Source organism: Phaethon aethereus (assembly GCF_964289735.1).
Source record: "Phaethon aethereus genome assembly, chromosome: 2".
Taxonomy (NCBI): domain Eukaryota; kingdom Metazoa; phylum Chordata; class Aves; order Phaethontiformes; family Phaethontidae; genus Phaethon; species Phaethon aethereus.
In genome coordinates, this window is record NC_138582.1 from 151,424,293 (window position 1) to 151,440,803 (window position 16,511).

General features: G+C 38.7%; 1 protein-coding gene across 1 annotated transcript in view; it reads right to left on the reverse strand.

The window, feature by feature from the left end:
* Window positions 1–2,481: 2,481 nt before the first annotated feature.
* PIP4K2A (phosphatidylinositol-5-phosphate 4-kinase type 2 alpha) overlaps window positions 2,482–16,511 on the reverse strand; it is a 53,293-nt gene continuing 39,263 nt past the window's right edge. The window contains exons 6-9 of the mRNA XM_081996715.1: window positions 9,935–10,048; window positions 6,462–6,705; window positions 5,401–5,504; window positions 2,482–3,583 (exon numbers count right to left, since the gene is read on the reverse strand). Of these exons, the coding sequence (XP_081852841.1) occupies window positions 3,503–3,583; window positions 5,401–5,504; window positions 6,462–6,705; window positions 9,935–10,048 (543 nt within the window). The 3' untranslated portion in view covers window positions 2,482–3,502. The remainder of the gene's footprint in view (window positions 3,584–5,400; window positions 5,505–6,461; window positions 6,706–9,934; window positions 10,049–16,511) is intronic.

A 16,511-nucleotide genomic window follows, 5' to 3' on the forward strand; every position in this document is an offset into this window, starting at 1 on the left:
AGTAATTCCACTAAACCACTGCTTCAAAAGACAGGGCTGGCTTAAAACTTGAATATACTACACTTACTGGGATATTAGATCCCAGAATGTCCAGTAGTCTTAAGAAAAAAAGCGAGGAAAGCCTAACTAAGTAACACTTCAGCTGCTGAATAGTTTCTTGGAGCAGAACTGGAGCAGGTTTTTAGATCTGGCACGTTGTGCTGGCTTTGTATATTGGAAGCTTTCATGTTACGTTGCGAGGGAGGTGGCACTGAGAAACCAGCTACCAACAACCCATGCACATCTGTATTACAACAGCAGCGCAAGAGTTTGGCATGGTAGATGGTTCGAGTGGCAGGCACAGAGAACCAGCCAGGGAGCTTGCTGTCCACCGTGGCCAACGTGTCCACCTAACTTGAGCAGCATTCCTTGAGCACCACGTCCAGACTAAACCCTAAGCAGCTGGAGCAGCTGTGACACGTGCAGGCTTAGATTAATACTAGAGACATCATTAAGTGAGTAATTAAGAAGCTGAATCTCTCCCCTCCCTAGCACTTCACCTACTTTTAATAGAATGGCTCTTCAACCATCTTCCCTGTGGGGAATGCCTGCTTTCTCATTAATTCTGCCGTGTGTATTTTACAGGTAAAAATATTGCTGATAATATTAAAATTATTGAAAATACATCTGTGGAATAAATTGAAAGGAACTGAAAAGTGACAAATGTATTAAGAGAATTAAAAGTCAGTCAGATTAAAGACAAAAAGACACTTTTCTGCCATTTGCCCACGATGCGCAGCACAGGCTGTATCATGCACTGAAAGCCCTGACAATCAAACCCTTGAAATTCTAGAACAGAAGGCCCTCCCTCCTCCCCGTGAATTATTTGGGCTTATTCCCAAGTACTTTTTAAATAACTGGTTTAGCAGAAGATCTTACACACGTTAGCAAAGCTCTGCCAATCCTTCTATCAATTAACTATTGTGGATGATCTTCCTGTTTCTGTAGTAATATTAGGATTTAGTCCATAGAATCGTCAATCACAAACCTCAGTGTTTGCTCTCAGAGCACAGCCTAAGCCCCAAACCCCAAAGGCTAAATGTTTCAAGCCACTTAAAGTAAGCATGGAAGAAGCTGGGTAAAATCTAATGAAAAAGCTTTTAGTTTCTTATTTTTTCCTTTGCAATATAGACTACACATTCATTTTAACATCCAAAATTCATCTGTAAGAGATCAAAACCACAGTTGAAACACAAGAACAAAGGATTTACCTAGTGAGTCATCAAAGTGCTTTATTTTATAAAGCCTTGCTCATGTTTGGAGTGTAATCTAAGCACTAACATATACAATAATGAATCTTCCTTGCCCTGTCCAAATAAACAGTTTATCAACAAGAATGAGTGACAAAACTGCTACACAGACAAAAAGAATGCTTTGCTTTAAATGTCTAAAATTGTCTAAAAATGTACGCTCGTTGGCCGCAATCAAATATGTTACTCCAAGTATGTGTACCTCATTTTTACTTCAGGGTCTCCCTGTGGCCTCATACTTTAAGAAGCCACAGCACGCTTCAGAAAATGAAACTTGGGTGAGAATGCAGACAACTGGGGTATATAGGGAGGACAAAAAAAATATCAAGCCACAGTACCAACTTATTTAAATACATACAATACAAAAGTATACACATACATTACAGTGCTGCGGACATCACTAAGTCAAACGTAACAAAAAAACCTGTAGGGAAGGTGGGGGAAAGGAGAAAAAAATTAGTACAAAGCAACAGGGATAGTATTGCCTTTGGCCGCTGAAGAGAGTGTAATGGGTTGCTATCGTATAGGCTCCTCTGAAGTAAACCACTACATACGTTATGCACGGTTGCAGGCTGAACAGCACTGACGTTAGTTCTGGAGAAGGCATGCTGGCACTCCTGATGTGAGTTATAAATGATGACGGGGAGGGCTTGACTTCTCTTACGTTGCCTACAAAATCTAACAATTTCAATGAAGAAATTTTAAAGGCACAGCTTTAGCACAGTGTGTAAGTAGATAAACTTTTAAGCATATGTAAATTTGTCTCTTTCAAGCATGGAGTTTTTCAGGGAAAAATACAAGAAGAGAAGAAATACAATGTTTAAAAATTTTAAACAAGTTAAACACGATCAGCACAGTTTTAGGCAATGTACTATACAATCAAACTTGAGTAAATGGTAGGACAGGTCATTTTGATGCTAAAAGACTACCTTGGGAAAAAACCCTCTGAAATAACCTTTCTCATTTTGTTGTAAAAGAGTCCATCATGGAGGTGAGCGAGACATTCACTTTAGTATACTACTGCACATTACACCTTGGAAGATGACAAACATTACTTCATTTTGTACTGCAAAATAACTTTACATGTAAACTCAAAAGTCATATATTGTACACGGCTCTGAAATTCAGAAATATCCCTGCTTTCCTAATAATGTAAACAGTAAATATTCAGGGTTCATTTTTAGAGGGATAATCTATAATAAAATACCGCTGTTTCAACAGTACAACACAAGCATTTAAACTTCAAATTCCCAGTAAATTACAAGGGAATGGAATTTCTATCAGTGTGCACATCTTTCACAATGGGTGAAAGATGGAGCTACTATTGCCCAAAACTATGCGCTTCTTCAGGTAAACTTTTTTTACCACTTGTAACATTATTAGTTCCTATACTGCAAGAATAGAAAACAAATGAAAACTTCAGGTAAGAAAGCAAAATAAGCAAAGTTTTCCCTTAACATAAGTTTACTGTAGCAAAAATGTACATACAGCATGAATTACGTTAGCTCTTCGGAAGGTAAGAGACGCCGGCTCTCAGATGTCTGAGAGGCTGAACTTCCCGATGCAATGTGCTGAAAAGAAGACAAAAACGGGAGAAGGAGAAAAAAAAAAGGAAAAACCCAACTGCTAGGAACCGAATGGGAAAAGCCTCCGGCACCAAGGGCTGTTGCAGCTGCTTTTTTAAGGAGTGCCAGTGTGCAGGGTGTAAGTGTAACATTCGCAGTAAGGTTTTTATTATTATCATCGTTATCATACTGTCATGAAGAATACTGTCATGTATGTTTTTAGTTCAAAAAATAAACTGATCCACAGTTTACAATTTGATATCAATATTGTAGATTTAACATGCATTTACTCTTCCCCACCCCCACCCCACACTTCTTTGCTCACTTACTCCGTTTCAGCTGGTAGCATCAGAGTATTACTTTCACAGTGCACTCTGAATAAGCTGTTCTATTTATTTAATTTAATTTTTTTTTTTTTTTTTTTTTTGCACACACAAAAGAGTCAGAAATAGCTAGAACTATGCTGGGAATATCAGGCAGCTGTTAAAGCGAGTACTCCACCCCACTTCAGTCATCTTTGCCAGCAGATGTAAACAAAGGGGTTGCTTTCGGTAAGATGAGCGCTTCTCCGAGTTCCTTTTTTTCCCTACACTTGTAGCCACTGCTGCTGTCCCCAGGTCTCGTGTCTGTCCTGTGTAACACGATAGGTTACGTCAAGATGTTGGCAATAAAGTCCAAGAAGCGCTTTGAATACTGTTCAGGATTAACAGTTGAAATTTCTGCACCAGCCTATACAGAGAATTGGGGGGGGAGAGGAAAGAAGGAAGAACCAGTGTTACACCTGATGCTTTGTCACTGAGAGTCTTACTTACTCAATGGATTTCATTTGCAGTCTCAGAATCAGACACTAGAAATACAAACTGTAATGGCCCTCAAGCAAAATCTTACTGACACCTTTTTAGGTTTCACACAAGCACAGGGATACCCGGTGCCCACCACCGTAACTGCAGGATGCCCATCTTCCATTTCTGAAACGTATTCTCTTTACTTTCGTCATACTTCAGTCTCCTGTGGAATTTCTACCGTGTACTTAACCGTGCCACCCACTGCTTCATCAGCAGGTTCTGGTCTGCTGAGCAGCAGTGCCTTCGTACAGAGAAGACCGAATTATCATACTCGGATCTGGCGTGTCAATACTGCTGCGATGTATATTGCTATCTGAATGCTAAACAACCTGGTTCGGAATATATGGTAACGCTCAGTAACACTTTTTCAACATATATACATTTAAATCCGGGCTCACGGAATAAGCTGTAGAATTGCTATTTCAATGAAGTCACAATTTCATTCATATTTTTATTTGAGGTTTTCAGAGCCTTAGGTGCATTTTCATTTATATTTTTCCTGTTTTACAAAAGGAGAAAATTGCATGCATGCAACTAATGAACGAACTTCAGTGTCAGGCGGCTCATGATGGAGACAGCAAAATAAACAAAATGGTTGTATGAAAGTCATGTTCTGTAATAAGTTCTAATCACAGTCAGCTTTAATAATCTTAGTTGTTATTTACAACATATTTCCATCCCTTATTTAAGGCAGAAGTGTGAGTTTTTAAAGTCTGCTACATTCAAAGTTCATTACTAATTGCCAGATAATGGCTGCATATGGTCTGCATCAACTTTCAGCTGCTCTGAGAGCAGAGGCAGTAAATGAGAGCATTGTTTTAGCGAGACAAAAAATACCTTCTCCAGGCCTATGCAGGGATTATTGCTGAGCATTCCACATCACTCTCTACTGTAAACTAAAAAGCCTTGAGCCCTTTGCTTAACCCCCCACCCCAATGCCCTGATCCTTCAGATACTTAGAAGAGGGGTTTTAGCCTCATGAATGATTACGCTCTTTTTAAGACGTTTATGAAATTTGAACCTTAAATCACCATAGGAAAAATAATGGTAGATAAAAATCGTAGTTCTGGAAGACTGGGCTGCTTCACCATGGTTCCGTGGTGTCTGCCGCTAAGCAGCAATTTCAGTCAAAATAATGAAATTCATGGCAGTCAAACAGAAGCCTTCACTGAATGGTCTCTGAGTACTTAACATGTACATTTTATGCTTAATTTTTCAAATTGTACTTTCTTCTTTAAGAAGTCTTGTAAAGTGAGCCACATTAGTTGCTGAAGAATTAAACTTTCAACAGGCTGAACCAAATAATGAAACCATCATTAGGGCCCTGCATCCGAAATAAGATTCACAACAGCTTTCACAGTGCTGTATACTCATACAAGTGTCTGGTGAAGAGCTTTGTTTGCAAGAATAAGGTGCATCTCACAAATTTAGAACAAAGTCCTAAAAAGGCATCTCGCTAGAGCTCTTTATGGGTAAGAAAGCCATGCGTACAGCTGAAAAGGCAGTTCCACTCTCAGTATGTAATGTGTAGCAGCTACTCTACTTTTGTATTACAGATTAAACTAGAAAAAGAAACTGAAAAAATTCTGATCTATTTCCCCTTTCCCTAGATTTCCTGAACGGTGCTGTATCAGTGTACTAAACAACAAAAATGCAGCAGTATAAATGGAATCAGAGGAAAAAACCAACCCAGGTACTTACCCCGTGCTTTACCGTTTTTGCAGCATGGGCAGCTTTCTTTTTTGCATCATAATGAGTAAGAATGTCAATAATGGCCATAAAGTATACTTCCTTCCTAGGTGCATCTGCAAATGGCAAATACATGGCAGTAAGAATGACTTTTGAGACATCTTAATCACGAGTCCTCCTTCTAAGGAGACTTTATAAGGCTCGATTAGCAGCTAAGACAGGTTAATGTCAGTCGGAATCACAGCTCTGTGAAGACCACAGGCTCAAGCCGTTCTTAATTGAGAGTTTAACTGCACTCATATATAATGCAAAATTCCCCAAATGAGGGTAAAATAAAACACCAGCATACAGAAATAGGAATTATTGCTCACTTCAAGTAATGTGGATTTAATGTTCCTTTGTGGATAAACTAAGAAGTTTTATATGAAAGGTAATCCTTCTGTGTCAACAAACAAGATGACATTTTCTTTATGAGTAAAAACATGTATTTATCCATGTAAATGCTTATTAAAAAAAAAGAAGATAACTTTCCCATCTTGAACAGTCACAGATAACTAACACCAAACCCAGTTTCAGGCTTCTTACACACTCCTTACAACAACTTTCTTAGTTGGAACACAGAAATTGGGTACGAGTGCACAAATTTTCAAAGAGCAACCAGAAAAGTGAAATATAAATTGGAATGCTGTTTTTCTCATTCTTTCTAGGCGGTTTTTAACAGTATTATCTTATCTGCCAGGAAAAGAACAATTAGAAAAACTAGATTGCCTGAAAGGGATGAAAAAACCTGTAAATTAGCTGAGAACTGGTAAGCCAGTACATGATTTGATTGTGTCGTAGGTGAATTATTTGACTGCACGCCCACACATCACAATATTTAAGAAATATGTTCGTAACAATGCTGAGCATTATAGGCGTCTTCTGCTTTCCGCTGCACCAAAGAGCAACTCACTTCCTCTTCTACAGAGTTTATATTTTGCAGTTTAACTTTGCCTTTATATGGTTGTGAAGACTTCAAGATTCTGGTGCAAGAATCAAAACATCTTAACATAAAAGTATCTATTACTGCTTACTTTCATGGGATTTTATTCCATAAACATCAATAGCTGGATCAAATTCCCCCGGAGCCAAGGGCAGTGAGCTGTTCAGCGTGTTTCCTGGACTGTCTGGAGGGGTTCCAATGGGGTGGGTCCCATCACTTTCACCTTCCTCTTCCCCATCATTCTCTTCACACTCTACTTCTTCCTGTTCAGCTCTTTCAACATCATGAATTCCAACCAGCAAGCTGTAGTCCATGAGTTTTAACTGAGCAAGGAACTAGAAAGTGATAATAAGCAATTTATCAATATCACTGAAAAACGTAAGCTCCACTTACAAACAGGGAAAGTTACACAAAGATGTCATCAGTTGAGAGAAACAGGCACGTCCAAGAGGGAGCAAAAGGGAGGATTAAGTGCTAAAGCTACCAGAGAGAGACTTGAATTTATTAAGATGTAGTAACAGCACGCAGGTCACTCCCAACTTATTTTACAAAAGGCTGTAGCCCACTCTCCCAAAATCCTCAGGGAAAAATCATCTTTCCTGTAGTGAACACCGGTGCCTGTGCAAGCCAATGACTGTCACTCCCGTCTTGGGTCGATTAGGGCTATCCCGGCACTGCTCGACATCCGCAGCAGCCTCTGTGCTACCAGGCGCGCTACGATCTGGGGGCTAAACCCGCCCCCTCGCTCCCTTTTAAGCCTTATCAAAGAATCGTGAAAAAGTATTTAAATATTCTTGCAGTGGAAAGTAGTGAAGTTTTACATCATGAAGACAGGAAACGATGCTATATTCTCCTCACAGTGACAGGCTCACAATTTAAATCATGTGAGCAAAATGTGAACGAAAGGGTAGTTTTGAATGAAGACTGAGGGATTTGAAGGAGACTGAAAAATGAATGCACTTGATGTATAGACAGTTGAGGGGAACAGGATAAGGCAGAGAGCTAAGACAGGAGGACGGAAATAAGGAAGGTATAAAAGCAAGAAGATGGGATAAATAATTCAAGGGGTGAGGGGCAGGCAGGGCAGAGCTGTGCTGCAGCCTAAAAGCAATACTGACATTTTGAACTTGGGGAGCCACTGCTTATGATATGCATAGGAAGAGGCTGAAAACACCAGTTGCTTCAGTTTTTAGAGACTCTAAATGGCTATAAAAAGGAAGTCAGAGCAGACCAGAGAAGGGATTTAAGCCAGACTTTGAAATAATGATAGGGAAGAGAGAGATGAGTAAAAAATACTAGGAAATGAGAAACTATGGTTTGTCAAAACCCTGACTCTGAGAGAAGAGAGGAATCAGAGATAACAAGTGACTGTAAATTCAAGAACTAGAAGAAATATTGTGAGGTTGAGAAGAGGTTTTAAGAAGAAAGAAGAAATTGGTTTCTAACCATTTTAATATAATAAAGCAAAAGACTCTTCCCAAGTCTAAAAGACTGGAGAGATGGTGTACAACGATATACAAGAAGAACAGATGAGATTAGCCAAAGGCGATGGAGTGGAAAGACTCCATGAAAGGCACGTCATTAGGTATTTGATAAACACCAAGAGAGACAGGAGAAAAATTTACCAATAATCATACAAAAAAGCACAAAAGAGAACAGACCTCTGGGAAAAAGAGTGAACTGCAAATTAGAAGAGAATGGCTCTTGGGGAAAAAAGCGTGCTGCTGCTGAAAGCAAAAAGACTAAGGGAGATCAGCACAAGGAAAAAATAATCTGATTTAAAATGGAAAAAATATCCCTATGTGCTTTTTCTCAGGACATTTGCAATGGAATGAGGAGGCAGGAAAATGGACAAGAGGACATCAAAACAGCAGAAATAGATACTTGTTTGAACACAGGAAGGTGATATAAGACTCGATTATGACAGAAACATAGTAACAAAAATTACTTAATGACAAACAAGAGCAGATATAAAGTCATACAGTTTAGAATACTACTTCATAATATTTTTAACTATAAATACTAAATAAAATAATCATATATTATGTGCTGTGCATTTCTTTTCATTGGAGTGAAATCTGAGTGTTTACGCACTGGGCACAAACTGCATGCTATCAGATACCTAACGAGGGCAGAAGAACCCGTAAAAGAAAAACAAGGTTAAAGAACAGCTAAAACCAGGTGCCAGATCACTCCACACGAGTGGGTTACAGGGATATTTAACAATGCTCTGTATAAATTTCAAAACCGTAAAACATAGCCTCTCAAGACATGATCTGGAATCTGCCATTATATTTACAATCCAGTAAATGATGTAGAAGACCGCACACAATCCACTCTCTGGGGTAATAAAGCATCTTCCACGTTCACTGCACATACTTAAGATCTCATCCGCAAACCTACTTACTGTAAAAGTGTTAGTCAGCAACAACAGTGCATGTTAAAAGAGCACGGAACTTAAACCCAAATAAACTTCTCTCTTAGAGCTGTGACATCGGTAGAGGAGTTTTCCAGCACAATGTTTTAAATATAAAATAAACACACATTGATATTTCAGAAAATATTTATGTTTTCATAATTACAATCACCATAAATTTCTCAGTGATTATGATGGGAAATTAGGTTTCCCCAAAAGCAAATTATTGGGTAAATTCTAAAGTTACAGTATTTGGTTTTGTGCAACTACTGATATATAGATCTGAAGAACTAGACAGGTCAATTCAGAGAGCATTTTAATACGAACAGCTGAAAGTCTTTTTACATCACAGACACATTTTGCTATCAGGTCTCTTCCAACAAGGAAAACAGATTTTAGGCTCTAAGTATAGGGATTGCAAAATGTTGTATTTAGTGACAATATTTTCAGTTATGGAAACTAAAGTCAAGCTGTGTGAACTAGTTACTGCAATATTTATTTTCTCTTATTTGCCGAACTAAATCAGTTAAAATAAAATATTACATTAAATTCACATATTAACACTTTCCTATTAAGTATTGATGATATTCAGCCAATTACAAATTTATATGAGAAGACAACATTAAGATAATGAGTCCAACTGCTCTATACGCATTACGGAAGCACTCTACTTGTTGTGATACTACTGTCGTGATGATTTAAAACTGGATTACTAATATGAAACAAATAGAACATGCACGGCTGTGTATAGGGGATGCTACATTCTGTGTTAGGGACTACAAGTCCGTGGACGGCCTCAGCTCTGGTGTACCTCCACCTGTAAAATGCAACTCATAACTCTCACCTCTCTCTTGGGGCCATTTGGAAGTACTAGGCTTGTAAAGCGCTTAAGTACTAAGTAGTACCATCATTTTAACATCACATCGTCAAGGCAGGGACAATGTATGGCAACCAGCTATGGCAGCAAGCCATTTATCACAAGCAGTGATCAACTCCTGAAAGTTTAAGTTGTGTTTCATTTAAAAAAGTCAGCGCTTATAGTCTTACAAACAACAGCTTTCATTAATGAATTACAGGTACGATTTCCTGGGATATCTGCAATTTGCCACACATTTTAATCACGCGTAACTGAACAGGCACATTCTTACCTCGACATCCTTCTTGAGTTTCTCAAGGAACATCTTTTTGTTATTCTCATCAATATGAATCTTTTGGCCATCGTTAATAAAATCATTGTCTTTGAACGTCGGCAGCTCTTTGGCCTAAAATAAACCAAAACTCCTGTAAGAGCGGGATCGCAAAGAGGAATGCGGTGAAGCTGCTGGCCTGGCGTGGCTCCCCCGCTGGCAGCGGCACCTCTGGAGCTCCCCGGTGCCCGAGAGAGCGTCGCCGAGCTGCCGCGCCGGGGGAAGCAGAGGCACCTCCATCGCACGCAGCTCTCCGTAACTGCACCCACGGAGCCGTTCCCTTAGTTTATCCCTCCTGTAAGTGGCCTGGAAGGTATGCGTTTACGGAGCATGCAGCAAATGTAGCTAAGACAAAAATCTCTGACTCAATACTTGATTTGCATCGAACCTTGATTTGCATCGAGCTTCTTCCAAGATGTAATTTGTCAAAGTGACTGGCAATAAGTGAAGTTGAAACACAATCTATACCTCATAACAAAGTCCTTGCATCAGATCTTATAGATGAAGTCAGATCGGATGGCATTTTACATAGCTACTGTGAACGTTTATAAGTGCTTAATACCAAATAATTCTTTGAAAGCATCAACTGAACATGAATTATGAAACGCTGCTTAGAAGTGGCAAATGCCAGAGAAGATCAGTGCCTTTTAAATATGTAATTAAATATTCTCGATGTTGGAGAATTAGTTGATTATCTTCATCTTTAACTCTCCCATGAAGTGATTTGCAACAGCGTTAAGAAAAGCCAGACAGAGTAACCCCTGGATTCAGTACTAAGACCCCTCAGGCGGGCTCTGTTTTCAAAGGGCAGTGACTGGAACTTTGCTCAAAAAAACCCAGCAAGCCAACAAACAAAAGAGCAGTTCCTTCAGGGTATTTGGTCAAGCAAACTAGAAGTAATAGTAGCTTCTGCAATCAGAGCCTTTAACAAATTGGCTCACTAAAGAGCGATCAACAGCCTTTTTGCCTGCCCCCCCCCCCCCTTTAATCAATAGTAGGGAAGAACAGGTTTTCTTTACAAAAATGATGTTGCAGAACAACGGAGTGCTGCAACTCTCAGTGACCATGAACTAATGGGTGCTTTGAATAAAATAAATTTCCCCTTAATCTGAAAGTCCTTCTGCTAGGAATAAAAGGCAGCTAACATCAGCCTACTGAGATGTCTCCCCATAAGTGTAGCTAGTCAGACATGGCTTGTAACCTTACTGGAGATGGTATTTTTCATAAAACGTATTTTTTTTCCTACAACACAGTAAGGAAAAGAATTTCAGAAGTTCTTTTCTCTGCTCCAAAATGTACGTATTGGAAAGCACAGCATTAAAATGTAAGCATCACAGCAGATGATCATCACCCTAAATGCCCTTATAGATCTTCACAGTGGCCAAAAGTTCTTTTTGCGGATGGGCTGCGCACAGGAGTGGCTGAAATATTCAGCTTCCCAAACTGTCCAAATTTACTGTTTGGACCTGAGATTTGTGAATTGCTCAAGATCCCACAATGTGCCGCTTTTGTTTAGAAAAGTGACCCTTCTCTTCCAATAACTGCTCAAAACCACTTAAGCAACTAGCAACATTTTAGTAGGTATGAAACCATGTCAAATCCATTGCATCCCAACACCTATGAGCTCTGGAAACAAGTAAGATCCTACCCTGGCTGCTCTGAATTATTACTGTGTTGCATCTACAACATTCTGATATATTAAAATACCTTCTAATAGAGACCCTGTCTTTTAATTTAAAATAAAAGGGAAAAAACCCCAAGCAGCTGAGATGGAGCTATAGCCATCCATCTGTCCCAGACTCCTTCCATGGAGGACTCATCCCCCAGTGCTCTGTTGCTTGAAGACGACGTTAGGACACTTCTTGAAGCTCACAATGACTTGTTTACTACAACATGATGGCACAGCGTGCATCCGTTTTCTTTCTGGCCTACTCTGTAAGTGGTTTAGGATGAAAATGAGTAGGGGAAACATCAGAGAAGTATTCCAGACTAACAGCTGTAGCCATTATCATACACAATTGAGCAAACTGTCCCATGGACAAGGGCTAATTCTGCAGAGGCGGGACTGAGGATCCAGGGATGTTGCCAACACTGGAGGATGGAATCCAGTGCGTGGGATGCTTAAGAATGGAGAGGAGATTTGGATGAATTAAATTAAGATGAAACAATAATGAAAAGAATGCAGGAAACCAATCTCCCTTCATTTCTAGCTAAACCCCCCCCCCCCAGATTATCTTTCCACCTAGTATACCCAAGTTATTTATTAAACTATGCAAGAGGTTAAAGTGAAACAAACCTGTTATCACTGAAAAAAACCCTTATTAATGCTGTTTAAAGCTGGGGGGGGCGGGGAGGGAGTAAAGAGGAAGGATGTGCTTGTGGTTGAGACGCTGAGATGCAGGCTCATCTCTAGGCTCTGCCGCAGACTTCCTGCACAGCATGGCATCAGCCGGTCAGACCCGGCGGGCGGTGGGAGGGGGAAGCATGCCGTGCCACTGAAGACAGTCCTACGTTGAGTAAAAATAAACTTACGCTACAAGCAACGTTTTTTTGGAAGATGCCAGAGCTGGTAAGGCAGTCCTGCAGGTGCCATGCTCCGCTGCACCCTCGTCTCTATTTTTAATAAAAGTGAGCTGGCAAAGCTGACACAGCCGCACCTTCCCTGCCATCACGAGACCCAAGGGGTACACCCAAGGACGTTCAGGGCAGTGAATCAGTGCTTCCAAAAAGCCAGACTCTTCACTGCCTCTTGTGCAGCCTCCCCCAGTCCTCAATAATCCCCCTGAGGACTTTTATCTGAGGTCATTTTTCTTCACCCAAACACCCGCAGCTCTGAAGACTTGGCAAGTGCAGAACTGCGTAAATTAAAAGCCAGTGCTGAGGCGTGTGGAAGAAAAGGAAGAAGTAGAAGCAGTGGGTCGCATATAAGAAACTGAAGCTAAAAAGCTACGTGCTAGTGGCTGCCCTCCCCACATTATTTGTATGATGCTTCCCAGCCTATTCTCTTCCCTCTTTCTAGGTGTTACTAGACAAAGCTCTTTTTCCGTGTGCTGGGCAGTGTCATTCTCCCTATTTGTCTAATGCTAACAGCCCTAGGATACTGTTGCAGTCCTAAATATTACTAATGACAAACAGCACTAGTAGCAATTCTAGTAGTATTTGAACTGAAATTCATGTCTTAAAATTGATTTGTGAATTTAGGAATGAAAACCTATGAAATATGCAACTAGGAAGGGCTCTCGTAGTTATTTAAAATGAATAATACATGTATTCATGTTGAAAAATCCTAATATGTACATTTTCTTCTTATGCACCAAAATAAATACATACAAAGAAAACCACATTGTGGCAGTTTAAAACACTATCTAAATGAAAAAATTAAGACTTTGCTTTAATGAAATAACTGATACGGTTAATTTTTAATGAAGTCTCAAATATTTCCAATGAAGCAAAATCCTTGTTGGAAAAAGATTCTCCTAGAATGCAATTCATTATAATGAACATATTACTATCATTAAAGAACTAAATATTTTAAGAGCTGTGCAGGAGATGAACATCTAACTACTTCCACTAAATTAATAATAGATTTTCTTTCTGAACCATCTCCATCGTTTTTAATCCCCTACTTAAAGATACAAGAAAGGCACAACAGATTTTACAAATATGAAGTATTTATTTATTTAAAAAATTAAATTAAAACCATTAAATTAGAAAAAGGTAAACCTGCACACTTCAGGTTTGCATTCCAAAGTTTGCCACAGTCACAGAGAATTTTAATGGCAAGAATATTTCACTGCCTTTGAGAAGGCTGAAAAGCAGTAAAGATTTCTTTGACTAAGATGACAGAATGTGTAAAGCCTGATTCAAAAACTAAAATTATGGTGAAACAGCCCACTGACATTGTTTTTTTTAAAAAAAAACACAAACACAAATCCAACCCAAAATTCTTGAACGGCAAGAACCAGGTGAAGTTTTATTTCTATATAAAGATGGAAATAGTTTTTGCAGATTTCTTAACATATCTCAATTCAGCATCCTATCCTAATGTGTTGAAATGAATATTAGCAATTTTTTTTTTCCAAAGGCATTTTTGTGCATCATGACCAAAAATAATGATCATGGTTAACATTAATGCCAACATTTTGGAAGAAGCTTGCTAAAAAACAGCTGTAGGACAGTTAAGTTTCAAAATAAGTCTTGGATTGAAAAAAGGAAAAGCAAAAAAAAAAGTGTTCACAACCTGGCAGCAATTTCTCACCTAACAAAGGCAAGGATTAGGTTCTAGGAGAAAGGTTGCAGAGCAGTCTTATTGTTTGTTTGCAGCTAGCCACGGGTCATGTTATTCTCACAGCTAATCATGGCAAGATTTGGCTTACAGTTTATAGCTTTTGAAAAGAGTGAAGTTCCACACCCTGGGCCTCTTTTCACAGCCAATGGCTCACATGCACCCTTTTAACACAAAAATTAAGCTAGATGAACTTTAGACTGTGCTCAGCAGCACGTATGGAAGGCTGTGTTTTTTAAAAAAGGATATTATTATGCTAAATATAGTTTGCAATCAAGTGGCACAGGTGGTTTTGAACTGAATCAAAAGTCTGGAGTCACTAGATCTACAAGACGGAAGAATAACTAGAGCTCTCTTTGGAGGTTTGAAGACTGCAGCTTCTTCCCTCCAGTAGTTCTGGGAGCTGGGTCCAAACTTTTGTTGTGCAATTTGCCTTGTCCTAGACAGGGTTTCTAACCAAATGATGATCAGCAGCTGCACTTGCCATTGCAGCGACTGTAAATGGAGTAGAAATAGAGCTGTAACCACAAAGAGGGGTTTGAGAGGGAACTCCGGACTGGTTTTAGCCAGTATAACAGACATTTTTGGGCGGGGGGGGGGGAAGTGCAGGGCATTCTAGATGGGTTAGGAGTTTGAGCATGTACCAAAATAGTAACTATATGTCTTTTGAATGCTCAGGGAAATGCATCCGGAATTATCCCTAGGCTTAATGTCTTCCTGCTGCAAAATGAACATGCAATGTATAAAATGCAAGACACAGTTCTTTTATTTTTTCAAAAATCCTTTTAACATATGGAAAACAGACTTTTAAACAAGAAAAACCCCTAACAAACAAAGGCAAACTAGTGATTTGTTTTGAAAAACAATAATGGGGTTGGTGTCATGTGAAGGCTAAATACTGAAATAGGAATCTGAACTCTGAATGTCTATTCCTATCTTTGCAATGCATTGCAGCGTGATGTTTTGAAAGTTGTAATCTCTGTATATGCAACCTTGAGATTCACATTTCACAGAGAAATCTAAGACATGCTTCACATGTCTGATGTGTGAGACTGGCATGTGAAGCAGATGGAAATCACTAAAAGAAATAAGTAAAAAAAGGATGTCCTAAAATTAGCAATTTTAAAATAGCAGGAAAAAAACAGCTCAGATTTTGGGATGATCTAGTTTGAATGAAGTTTTACCTATTGACATCAAAAGCAAAAAGCTAATTCAAGACTGAGTAATCTTGTTGCTATGCTCCTATACTAAAATCCTTCTTCCTTTAGTTATAATTGTCCTCTCAGAAATCAGTTAATTACTGTATGTTGTAATATATAACGTAAAAGGTAAAGCTAAGAAGTAATTTGTTGCATCTAGCAGCATCTTCCAATCTAATTATCAGAGCTATGTATTTTGCATACAATTTAACTAAGACATAACATCATAACTGTCAACTGTGGCAATTTTTTCCCTAAAAGGAACCTGAACAGAAAATCCTTTGTTCAAATCTATTTATTTTTGTATGTAATTTTTATGCATTTATTCTTATTTATGAAACAACACATACCACAGAGGTGGCAATGCAACCAGTTTTAGATTAATTAAAAAATATAATAATCAATGAAATTGCTCAAGATGAAATATGGTAGGCTTCAAGCTCAGTTAGGTTTTATTTTTCTTCTTCAAATTTCCTTCTGAATTGCTCACTCACAAGAAACATGCTTAACTTCTTTATAAGTACAAGTACACTCAACTGTAACTGCTAATTTGATGTCATACTGCCCGTATAGCCTAATTGTGAGCAGGCAGACCACCAGGGGAGTTCTGCATTATCCTGGTTTCACTTAAGAGGGCAAAATTGTCCAAGGAATGAATAGAAAATGCCCACTATTAAAATAATTTAAAAAAAAAAAAAAAAAAAAGAACTAAAGCCTAAAACAAATAAAGGAGCAGCTGTCAGAATTTGACAACTGTTGAAACATACTGTTCTTTTTAAATTCAGGACATCTGTAAGTGCATGTTATGATACTTGTTGCCAATGAAGTGACGCTTTTATTGTTAAAAATATCACTTACAATGCAAATGAGAGGAACTGTGTATTAAGGTGAAATCTAAGGGATGGAGCTTGTCTCTGCATTGATTATCACAAAATATTGAAATGACAGTTTCAGAGCTTATCATCAATAATGTTAGGATATTAAACAGTTGAAAACAGTCAAATAGAAGATAAACTCAAAACAGGACAGAAAAGTAACATTCTAAAGTCGTTCC